The sequence below is a fragment of the Gopherus evgoodei genome, chromosome 8, assembly GCF_007399415.2.
Source record: "Gopherus evgoodei ecotype Sinaloan lineage chromosome 8, rGopEvg1_v1.p, whole genome shotgun sequence".
Taxonomy (NCBI): Eukaryota; Metazoa; Chordata; order Testudines; family Testudinidae; genus Gopherus; species Gopherus evgoodei.
This window is the reverse complement of record NC_044329.1, coordinates 77,478,322-77,490,479: the sequence shown is the minus strand read 5'-3', so window position 1 is coordinate 77,490,479 and position 12,158 is coordinate 77,478,322. Positions and strand designations below refer to the sequence as shown.

General features: G+C 43.9%; 1 protein-coding gene across 1 annotated transcript in view; it reads left to right on the top strand.

The window, feature by feature from the left end:
• The first annotated feature begins 1,455 nt into the window (after positions 1-1,455).
• Positions 1,456-12,158, top strand: part of LOC115655990 (cytochrome c-type heme lyase) — an 86,979-nt gene continuing 76,276 nt past the window's right edge. The window contains exons 1-2 of the mRNA XM_030572137.1: positions 1,456-1,626; positions 11,474-11,639. Of these exons, the coding sequence (XP_030427997.1) occupies positions 11,485-11,639 (155 nt within the window). The 5' untranslated portion in view covers positions 1,456-1,626; positions 11,474-11,484. The remainder of the gene's footprint in view (positions 1,627-11,473; positions 11,640-12,158) is intronic.

The following is a 12,158-nucleotide window of genomic DNA, read 5'->3' as shown; positions in this document are numbered from 1 at the left end:
GCATTCTGTTGGACTTCAGTTATAATTTTATCTGAGTAAGTACTGCAGGATTGGCCCTAAAATGCAACAACTTCTATTCCTGTGGTCCTTGTGGAGAAAATTCAAGGGTAATATTGCCAATGCCCCTGTTCCTTTGGATGAGATGGCTCTTTATGTTTTGTGGTATTTTGCACACTGTATTGAGGAGTGCATGAATGTACATCTAGACCTCAGACAATAAAATCAACAAATGATTTCTTCTAGACAATAGGAATATTCAACTATATAAACTGCACGTTGAAAAGTATAGTGGGCCAAATTCTGTTGGTAACTCACACACAATGTATGTCAGACTAAATGATATAATGTTGCCGTCTGCCCCTAAACTGTAAGAAATCTATGTGTAGATCTGGGTCTTTTAGTCAGAATTATTTCCATACTAACATAGCCGTAGGTGGAATGCACCATGGTGCATTTATTTCTACACTGATGTGGGTTAAGGAAGAAACTTTGGGCAGATTATTTTATAATTGTCTATTGTTGTGTTTCTCTCTGGTATTAGTGACAAAGACATGATACTGAACTAGATGGAATCATAGAATATTAGGGTGGGAAGGGACCTCAGGAGGTCATCTAGTCCAACCCCTAGATTTTTACCCCAGTTCCCCAAATGGTCCCCTCAAAGATTGAGCTCACAATGCTGGGTTTAGCAGACAAATGCTCAAACCACTGAGCTATCCCTGCCCTGCAGACTGCTGGTCTGATCCACTGTGTCAATTCCTGTATTCCTAGGTACAGTAATTATTTAACCAAATGCAGGAGTTGAGATCTGGATAGGCACATATTTTGAGCTGTGCATATTTTTGCTCTATTACATGTTTCTTGTAGATTACATTTATTTTGATCTTTGTCTCTTTAGATAGCTTTTTGCATTTATTTTAGTGCAATGGTACAATTGAGACGTCAGAAAATGTGTGTGTGTGTGTATATATATAAATACACACTTTATGTCCTGCACTGAAGACACTAAATTGTGTTTTCGGTGGAATCTATAACTTCAGGTGTCTTTGACTGCTTTGTATTTAAAATCTCAAACGTTAACTCTTGTGCTGACCTAGTCACTCCACACCCCCCGTTAGTATCTCGTATCGTAGCAGCCCTTAGAACCAAACATTCGTTACTTCGTGCCTAGGGTCTCGAAATCCCAGAACAGTGGCGGCTGGGAGCCAACTGGGAAGGGCCCCCTTACATCCTAGCACCATGGGGCTCTGCGGGTGGGCGAAGAGGAAGTCTCCCCAACTCCCCCCACCCCCAGCCCTGAATCCCATCTCCACGGGGAGGAGACCGGGCGCTTGAGCCGTCTACCTGCCCCGAACCCCATCCCCACAGTGTGCGCGCGGAGGCCGCTAGCTCCACCCCAGCGCACCCAGCCCTGGCACTAACGGGCAGCAGCTTCCCTCGCAGGTGGCGGAGGCTCGGCCCCTTTAAGACCGAGGCTGCTGTAACCCGATCCCGCAGTGAGTGGCTTGTCGCAGCAGCCCTCGGAGCATCCTGGGTGGCAGGCAGCGAAGGGCTCTCCCCGCAGCGCCGGCAGGGATGGGGGAGGAGCTGCAGCCACACTAGCTCCCGTCTGGCCTCCCAGCCCAGGTAAGGGTGCGCGCAGCCTTCCACAGGGAAACAGCCCGCCCGCCTGGGGCGGGGGCGGGGCAGGCACTCCGGGCCGGGGGAATGGGGAGTGGCCGGGAGCCCCGCTCCAGCCGGGCTGTGCAGCCCAGCTCCAGGCGCGTCGTGTGAGGGACCGGCGGCGGGCAGGTTCCCAGTAATCCCCTCCCCCACCGCCGGGAGCAAGCGGTCGTGGCAGTGTATGAGGGGGTCTGGTGTGGTGAACGGGGCGCGGGTTCTGCCCCAGCAGGGAGAGGGTTAATGGGAAAGCGGGGCGGTTGTGCAGCCCCGGGAGGGAGCGGGGCAGTGGGACAGGTGGCGCGAGGGAGGGGAGGTTGCATAGTCCAGCAGGGAGAGGGGAAATGAAAGCTGGAATCGGGGCAGGCAGCTGGTACTGCAGCTCCAGTTTTTGCCCACTAGACCTGCAGGGTTGCTGTCAAATTGCATCAAGTCCTGTCTCTACAATATGCTACCGCTATAGTGCTGTGAACTGGTCCAGCCTCTCTGAAATGCTGCACTGAATAAACTAATACTTTTAAAGGGACACTTTCAGATTTAAAATACTGTTTTAAAATCCGATGTCCTTATTCCCCTACATATAATATCTTAGACTGTTATTTAAACTGAATTTTGTAAATGATAATATAATGTTCACTTTTGGTTTGTCTGAATATCTGTCCTCTTGGACAAAAAATAATACTAGGAATTACATGGTTTTTATTTCTAATATGTTTACAATCTGGCTTTCCTTTGCTAGGTATTATAGCAATGTTTGATTGCTAAACATTGCAAATAAATGTTTGCATCTCAACAAATTAAAAATTAGGTGTAATTGATTTCCTGTCTTCTCCCTTCTCCTCCAGCCACCTAATACTCTGAAACTGAAATTTCAGGAAATGTTTTTATTAATGTTTCTGGTTTTAGAAACTTCTGTTCCTGAATAACAGTATCCACATGTTGGTTTTTTTTGTTTGTGTCTTTTTTTTTAAGTTAGTGATTTTAAAATGTTCAGTACCACTATCAAGTTTTTTTTCCACTTTTTCTTTTTATCTCTTCTACTAAAGACTCTTGATGTATCTGAAAGGTTTGAGGAAATAAGCTTTTTTGGTAAGCAATATTGCAACACATAATTCACCTTGCAGTTTGGTTTTGGGAGGGGAATAAGACTAATCTCTGCAGTTTCAGAGCACGGTAAAAACACATTGACTTTTTTAAAGCATTTTAGTTGTCTGTTTGAATACAAGTTGTCATTAGGACTTATAATAGGAAGGGGGCTGCTGCTGCTGTGGGCAATCTGTATTTATCATTTAGAGGTATGCAAATAACTATTTTTGTTTTGTTTGCTTTTTTCTGGTTCAGCAGCGGAACTGAAAATGTCAGACTTTGTTTACTACAAATGTTTAGTTTGACTCAAAATGAAATGTTTAGTTTAGGGTTTTTTTTAATTGAATCAAATTTTTGAAAGGAAAAATAATTTCAGATTAGAAAAGTGAAACGTTTTGTTTCAAAAATGTTGATGCAAAGCATTTAGCTTTTTCAGTGTTTTTTACTCAAAACAATTTGATGAATTCAACGTGAATTCGAAAAATGTCGATCCAATCTGCGTTTTTCATAGGAAAAAAAAGTTTTGTTGAACATTTTTGTCCACTCTGTTGTCACATGTCTAGCTATTATGATGATTGAAGCAAGACAGTTTATAAAATAAAATGTTCATAGAATCATAAGACTGGAAGGGACCTTGAGAGGTCATCTAGTCCAGTGGCTCTCAATCTTTTCAGACTACTGTATCTCTTTCTGGAGTCTGATTCGTCTTGCATACCCCCAAGTTTCACCTCACTTTAAAACTGCTTGCTTACAAAATCAGACATAAAAACACAAAAATGTCACAGCATGCTAGTACAAAAATTGCTTACTTTCTCATTTTTACTATATTATTATTAATCAATAGGAATATAAATATACTTACATTTCAGTGTATAGTATATAGAGCAGTATAAACAAGTCATTGTCTCTATGAAATTTTAGTTTGTACTGACTTCACTAGTGCTTTCTATGTAACCTGTCGTAAAACTAGGCAAATATCTAGATGAGTTGATGTATCCCCCTGGAAGACCTATGCATACCCCAGGGGTACACGTATCCCTGGCTGAGAACCACTGATCTAGTACAGTCCCCTGCACTCATGGCAGGACTAAGTATTATCTAGACCATCTTTAACAGGTGTTTGTCTAACCTGGTGTCATGGTATAATTCCCCACTCTGAACCTTAGGGTCCAAAAGATGGGGTACCAGCATGAATTCCTCTAAGCTCAATTACCAGCTCAGTACCTGTAGCGCTGCCACCAACCAGGAATTCCAGTGCCTGGTACACTCTGGTTCCCCCAAAATCTTGCCCAGGGACCCCTAAGACCCAGACCCTCTGGATCTTAACACAAGGAAAGTAAACCCTTTCCCTCACCGTTGCTTCTCCCAGGCTTCCCCTCCCTGGGTTACCTTGAAGATTACTGTGATTCAAACTCCTTGAATCTCAAAGCAGAGAGGAAAATCCACCTTCCCCCCTCCATCTCTCTCCCCCTCCCAGACTCTCCCTGAGAAAGTAATCCTAACACAGAGAGAAAATTAACCTCTCTCTTCCCCTTCCCTCCTGTTTCTCCACCAATTCCATGGTGAATCCAGACCCAGTCCCCTGGGGTCTCACCAGAATAAGAAAACAATCAGGTTCTTAAACAAGAAAAGCTTTTAATTAAAGAGAAAAAAACAGTAAAAATTATCTTTGTAAATTTAAGATGGAATATGTCACAGGGCCTTTCAGCTATAGACACTGGGAATACCCTCCCAGCCTAAGTATACAAGTACAAATTAAAATCCTTTCAGCAAAATACAAATTTGAACTCCTTCCAGCCAAATACACATTTGCAAATAAAGAAAACAAACATAAGCCTAACTCGCCTTATCTACCTAGTACTCACTATTCTGGACATATAAGAGACTGTATCAAAGAGATTGGAGAGAAACCTGGTTGCACGTCTGGTCACTCTCAGAATCCAGAGAGAACAACAACCAAAATGTAACAGCACACACAAAAACTTCCCTCCCTCAAGATTTGAAAGTATCCTGTCCCCTGATTGGTCCTCTGGTCAGGTGACAGCCAGGCTCACTGATCTTGTTAACCCTTTACAGGCAAAAGAGATATGAAGTACTTCTGTTCTATTAACTCTTACTTATCTGTTTATGACACCTGGTCTTAAAAATTTCCAATTTTTCTCCTTCCTCCTTGTAACAACCTTTTCTGTACTTGAAAACTGTTATCCTGTCCCCTCTCAGTCTTCTCTTCTCCAGGCTAAACAAACCCAATTTTTTTCAATCTTCCCTTATAGGTCATGTTTTCTAGACCTTTAATAATTTTTGTTGCTCTTCTCTGAACTTTCTCCAATTTGTCCGCATCTTTCCTAAAATGTGGCACCCAGAAGTGGACACAATACTCCAGCTGAATCCTAATCAGTGTGGAGCAGAGTGAAAGAATTACTTCTCATATCTTGCTTACAATACTTCTACTAATACATTCCAGAATGTTTGCTTTTCTTTTTTGCAATAGTTACACTGTTCACTCATAATTACCTTGTGATCCACTATGACCCCAGATCCCCTTTTGCAATATTCCTTCCTAGGCTCTCATTTCCCATTTTGTATGTACGCAACTAATTGTTCCTTCTTAAGTGGAATCATTACATCAGATAATTAGGATAGTATGACATATTGTTTAGAATCACTAACAGCATCATCATGGGGCTATTAGATAGGAGACCTACGCCTCCTTATCTTTTGTGCATATCAATTGTGTTCTGAGCATGCCTAGGGGATGGGCAGGGGAACACCTCGTTTGTAATCCTGCCAAGGCTTAGGCGTGAGTTAGGTGCTGAGTAGCTTGAGTCATCAGGACTTAGGCAGCTTTGCACATGAGCACAGGCAGAAATTTAGGCCCTTAGTGGACTTTACTAGTGGAAATTTAGGTGCCTACAGGGTTAGATGGCAGTTAAGTGGTAGATGCCTGTTGCACTTACATGTTGGATTTAAGCACGTATGTCCTCTTTGTCAATCTAATCCTTTGTGTTTGTGTTTAAAAAGCCATGTTTAGTAAAAGTTAAGTTGCTAAATTAAACAAGATACACAATTAGGGCTAACTTAACCCCCTCACTTAAAAGGTTAAATCTTTACTCGTGAATATTTTTATGGTTGATCTGCTCTTTGTCTATGCTTGTCTATGAAATTATGTACATGCTCAACTCCTTTATTTTATTTGAATTAAAATACAACACTGCTTTCATCTTGCTCAAGTGGAATTCCAAATTAGCTCCTAGATTTTCATTACAGTATGTACAAAAGTCTTTTGAGAGAGCCTATCTAAAACTAGCTCTTGCACTCAGTCTGGCAAAATTGTTATGAATGTTTACCAGACCAAGAATAAAACTTACTTTCTATAATAATGGGAGTGGAGAGAGGGGAATTTCTTGCCCATTTTAAAAAAATCATGAGAGTCTGAGGAGAATTTTGCAAAATTAAATGCTTAGTGACTTTCTAACAAACCAGATTGTAGCCATAGGGAAACAAAATTTTAATGTAGTGCATGTTTTACCAACTCATTGTGGCCTGATTTTTTTCAGTGGTGGTGTTTACCTATGGTTTCTATTAAAATCAGCATGCGCTCTGGATGGCTAGTACCTCTGAGAATCATGCTACAGAACTGGGGGGAAGGGGCTTGCAGGCAAGTGCAGAATTCCTTCTATTTTGAAAGAGGGTTTATCCTTTGTAGACATTTTAGGTATCATCTCTTGCAGTACACTGAGATACAAGTACATAGCCAATATCATAACTTCAGATACAAAAATGATATGCCCATACAGACAGCATAATCATAACCAGCAAATTACAACCTTTTGATAGACACCTAACTTGACCTCATTTGTACAAGATGTGGTGCAACTATAGGACCTTGTTTACAACAATGATCTATACAGTCACAATTCATGTCAATAACGTCACAGCTCCTTTTACTTTGAAGGCTCTGTGCCTAGGTACAAAACAAAGGGTCTGTCAGCACTGGAAAGAGTAAACAGGCAACCAGTGTTGCTGTTGCATGCATGCATGCATTCTTTCATTCTCCAAAAACACGCAACCTGATTTACCCACAAATGACTTCATGAACCATTTCCATTTGGGAGAAGTTACATACTTTGGGGTGCTGTCTGCGTGCAAATGTGCTCCCTTACACAGCAAGTACAGTAGCTTGTTACAATAGAGGGTGGCACATAGGAAAGAGCATCTCTGAGTTAAGGTTATTCCAATAAAGGCTGAACTAAGTTTGAAGAAAATTGGTTCATAATATTTTGAAATATATGTCAACATATTTGAATTAAAATATATTGGATTATTTTTGTGTCATCTAAAAGCTAACATGCATTAGAACAGTGGTGCCCAAACTGTGGGGCACATTCCCCCCCCCCCCCCCAGGAAGCGTGGAGAAATGTTCAGGGGGATAGAGATGGAGCACCACCCAGCCCCACTCTGCCTCCATCTTCGCGCTGGCCCTGCCCCCACCCCCAGCCACAGCTTGGGCTTCAGCCACTGCCCTGTTCCTGACCCCAGCTGTGGCCCTGCTCCCAGCCATGGTTCTGCTCCTAGCCACAGTCCCTGCCATGGCTCTGCTCCCAGGCGTGGACCCAGTTGTAGCTCTGGCCTCAGCTCCCAACCGCAGCTCTGCTCCTGACCACGGCTCCCAAGGAGGAGGCACAGACAGGTTCCATGACGGGCAAGGAGGAGGCACAATGAAAAAAGTGTGTGGATCACTGCATTAAAACATTGGGAAGTCTCTATCACTGGGGCACTCCGCTTTAAAATTAACAGCTCAGAGCTTCAGAATTACTGAACCAATTTCCTTCACATTTTGACTTGTTTTGTACATCATGGAGTACATCTGTACTTCAAGCTGGGGATCAGAGTCCCCTCTCTGAGACAGAGTTGTGCTAGCTCTGTAGCCTCTGCACCACAATGGGCTAGATGCCCTTAATATGTGCCTACTGTCTTGGATAGAAAAGTTCTTGGGTGAGTAACCCCTCCCGTTGCTTGCACAGCTAGGGCTACACTCTATTTTTAGTGCATTAGCTCGATCAGAGTTAGGACAGATATGTGTCCTCAAGATGGGAAATCACACTCCAGTCTGAAGTGTAGATGTAGTCTTATTATAGTGCTGCAGCTGCAGGTTGTGTCACAATTTCTGTATAAAGTTTGACTTTTTGAAGTCTTCCAAAATCAACATGCTCAGTTGGATTCCTCTGAATTTTGGTGTGCCTTCGGAGGATGCAGAGTAAGAATAGTGATCCAAATTTGGGGTCATTTGATATACGGGTTGTAGAGATATAAGCACCCAAAATTGTCATTTTTCAAAAAGTTTCCAGGTGGGTATTTTTGTGCAGAGCTAGCAATCTGTGGGTCAAAATATCTATCTGCTGAATTTTACCCACGGTAGTGCACAGCACCCAGTAAATCTTTGGGTGATCCAAATTGATAACAATATTTAAGAATGTACATTTTTTTACAGTGCACATGCACAAATACAGAAAAAAGGCTAGAGTGCTTCTCTTCTCACTATTTTATGTGTTTTAAAGCTCAACTCCACTCTAAAATCCAACCAATAGCTTTAAAATTTGGTGTGCCCCAGGGTGTGCAGGGAATCATTAGTGATCCAAGTTTGGTGTCATTTGGGTTCCCAACTTAAAGGCATTCTCCCTCCCTGCAAAGTTTTCCTTCTGCTGCCTTGTATTGTACTGTTAAACTGAGAGGCACTAATGACTGGATGAAATCAAATTATTGTTCTGATGTAGGTCAAAATGGTCTCCATTGGTTAGTTTTTTACCTAGGGCAGCAGGGCCGGCTTTAGGAAATGCGGGGCCCAATCTGAACATTTTCAGCGGGGCCCTGGCAGAGATGACTTAAAAAAAAAAGTGGAAAAAAAAAGCCTTTCATTTCTTTCATGTATTATTTATTTTCCATAACTATATAAATAATACAATTATAAATTATGTACATTGCATCATATATGCTGTTGATTGGTTATTAATGACTGCTGTTTCACATATGTGGGTCCCAGCTGCTCCCTGCCCACCTCATTGAAGCAGGTGTGCAGGGTTACTGCCCTGGGAACTGCAGGGCACAAGTGGACATGGGGCTGGCAGGGGCTGACTGGACGTAGGGTCTGGCTGCAGGCAGGGCATGGGGTGCGGGGATGGTTGGAGATAGGGGGTTTGTGGGGCGGGCTGGCTTCAGGCAGGGCCGCGGGGGATGCAGCAGGGGTGGCAGGGTGGAAGACAGAGGAGTGTGAGACTGGCTGGGCTTCAGGCAAGGGGGTTGCAGCAGGGGTTGGCTGGAGACAGGGCAAGGGTGTGCAGGGCTGTTGCGGGAAGCTGTGTGTGGGGGGCTGGCTGGCTTAGGGCAGGGCCACGGGTGTTGGCAGGGCTTGACTGGAGACATGGCAGGGGGTTTGACAGGGACTGGCTGTGGCATGGGGTGCAGAGCTGGCTGCAGGCAGGGGGAGCGGGGCTGGTGTGGGCAAGGCAGGGGGTACAGCAGAGGCAGCTGGAGCCCCCACCCTTTAAATAGCCCCAAGCTCCCTGCTATCCCGGGCTTTGGGGGCTATTTAAAGGGCCCGGGGCTCCCCAGCTTCTACCCCGCCCTGGACCTTTTAAATAGCCACGGGAGCCTGGGAATGCATGGGGGTGGACGGGGCTCTGGCGGCTATTTAAAGGACTGGGGTGGCAGAGGCAGGCAGCTGGAGCCCTGACCCTTTAAATAGCCCCTGGAGCCCCTCACTACCCCAGGGCTCTGGAGGCTATTTAAAAGCCCGAGCTCCAGCCGGGAGAGCGGGGCTTGCCGCGCTCTGGCGGGGCTCCAGACGGGAGAGCGGGGCTTGCCATGCTCCCGCCTGCACCTTCGCTCCAAGGGAGTGGGACCATGGAAGACCCCTGAGCAGATCGCAGCCAGGACCCGGGGTAAGTTTAAAAAAAAAAAAAAGTGTCTAAGGCACGGGGCCCTTCTGTAGGCGCGGGACCTGATTCCTGGGAATCGGGCGAATCGGCCTAAAGTCGCCTGTAGGCAGTGCATGGGCACTCACTAAAGTCTCTAGGGGATCCACCTGTGAATCATTTTAAAGAAATTTTTCACTTCTTCACTTGCACAGATGTACAGTCTGGAAGGATTACAGTGCAAATGCTTCAATAAAGAAAAAAACATGAGAGGGTTTCTACACAGCCACTTCATGGTTGCCTTGGAAGTAAAAGGGAATGTGCCAATGCAATTGCCTGCTGGTGAACAACCTGGCACTTTACTTAACCATCCTAAGAATCCTCTCATATTCCACCTTACTGCTGACAATATCTCTTGTAATAAAAGCACTATGCTCTGCTACTGACATAACCTACAGAATTCTGCATAGAAATTATTCATACTGAAGGTATACATGCACCCCTGTTTTCACACGAAGAAGCAAGATACAAATCTCTTCATACATGATCACAGCTCTGTCGCACACCTCAAAGTATTCCACGGATTTACTAAACAGGCCCAACTACTGCTTCCATCAGTTAGTGTACGTACACCTACACACTGACTGCAGATGCAGTGTATGCAAATAATCGGCTATTGCCAGCTCCAGGGGAACAGAGGGAAGGTGGCATGGGTATTCCTTGCCCCTTTTTCTATATAGAAAGACTCTACTTCTAGGACATTCTAGAGAAAGTTGCTGACTATTAGACAGTTATTACCATGTGTGAAATATTAGTCAAAATCTTGGTTAAGCAGTTATGCTTTAATTAGATTTAAGGTCCTCAAAATACACTTAAAAGTTATTTCCATACGCCGGTCTCTTACGACAGTTTAAGAATATTGCCTTTGAACGTTTTTAAATCTTTTAATTACTATGAGTTATCCTGTCTTTCTTTTGTTTAGCTTCTCTTATGAAAGAATTGGATTATTTTTGGGATACAGGAAGATAACTGTTTTGTTTTTTTCTTCTATGTGGTGTATGGGAATTTAGTTTTGCAAATCCCTCTAACTTCTATTGAAGTGAAATGTTTAAATCCCTGAGAGTGGTGCTGAAATTCTTTTCATAAGTCTGAAATAATAGTCCCATCACTCAAGTATCGTGGGTAGCTGTGTTAGTCTTTATCCACAAAAACAACAAGGAATCTGGTGGCACCTTAAAGACTAACAGGTTTATTTGGGCATAAGCTTTCGTGGGTAAAAAGTGTGTGGAGCCCCCTGGCTGCCCCTATGTATAGGAGTCGGAGGAGGCGACATGCTGCTGCTTCTAGGAGCCACTGCTGCTTCCAGGCAAGCCCCTGACCCCACTCCTTGACTGGAACGTCAGAGTGGGGCAAGCTGTGGACCCTACTCCCTGGCGGGAGCTTGAGGACTGGATTAAAATGTCTGAGGGGTTGGATGCAGCCCCTGGGCCATAGTTTGCCCACCCCTTGTCTAGAAAATATCTAGGAATGTCCAAAAAATTGTTTGCGTTTCTTCTCCACCTCTCCTCCCCTCCCCTCCCCTCCCCTGAGGTACAGACTGAACACATTCACTATTTTATAGGGCAACTGAAATGGCTACTTAATATATCACTGTTTTAAATCTGAAGGTTATTGTGTTTTGTGTAGCACTAAATTTTATTTTTGTTTCTACTTAAGTTACTATCTTGGAGGCAGAAAATTCTTTTTGCAGCTACTTAAACAAAATAGTTTAATCAATGTCTGGACTGAGACAGTAATTCTGCCATTCCAATTAACAGGCTGAAGAATAATGGCTACCTTCAACAAACTGATTATTGGCACTGCTGTTACCAGTTTTACCATATTTCAGCTTCTGTTCCATGTCCTAAGTTCTTGGGCATCAACAAGAATAACTCCTGCTTTTAATAATCTCAACCAAAAAAGGAAGATTGAATGGAATTCAAGGTAAAGTGTTTAAAAATAAATACAAATAATGAATTGATTCAGTAATTTAGTAACTTTTAAGCTCCCAAATATATAACAGCATATAACTGGTGATGTAAAAATTATGAAAATACCCCCATCTCCCAAAACCTATGTGAAGATCTAAGCAAAATTCCCTCCAGTTTACTGTAAATGCTGGATTACATCTAGTTTTGTTAAGGAGTGCAAAGAAGGAATGTGTATGTCAGAGGTCTTTCTTCTTTGAGTAGTGTCCCCCTGGCACGGTGCATCCTGCTGGTTGTCTCAGGAATTAGCTCTTCCAGCCTGGACCACCCTCTGCAGGCCGGTGTCTTGTCTGCCGCCAGCCGCCATGTCCCTCCCGGACCCCAGTGCCCTTGTATAACAGGGTTCTGCCCCCAGCACTAACCCCTCCATCTCTGGGCCTCCTCTTCCAGGGGAACCCTCAAGCCCCTATCCCCACCTTGTCTCATTGGCTACTGCCAGTCATCATCTAGCCCCCACTCCCTGGGGTAGACTGCA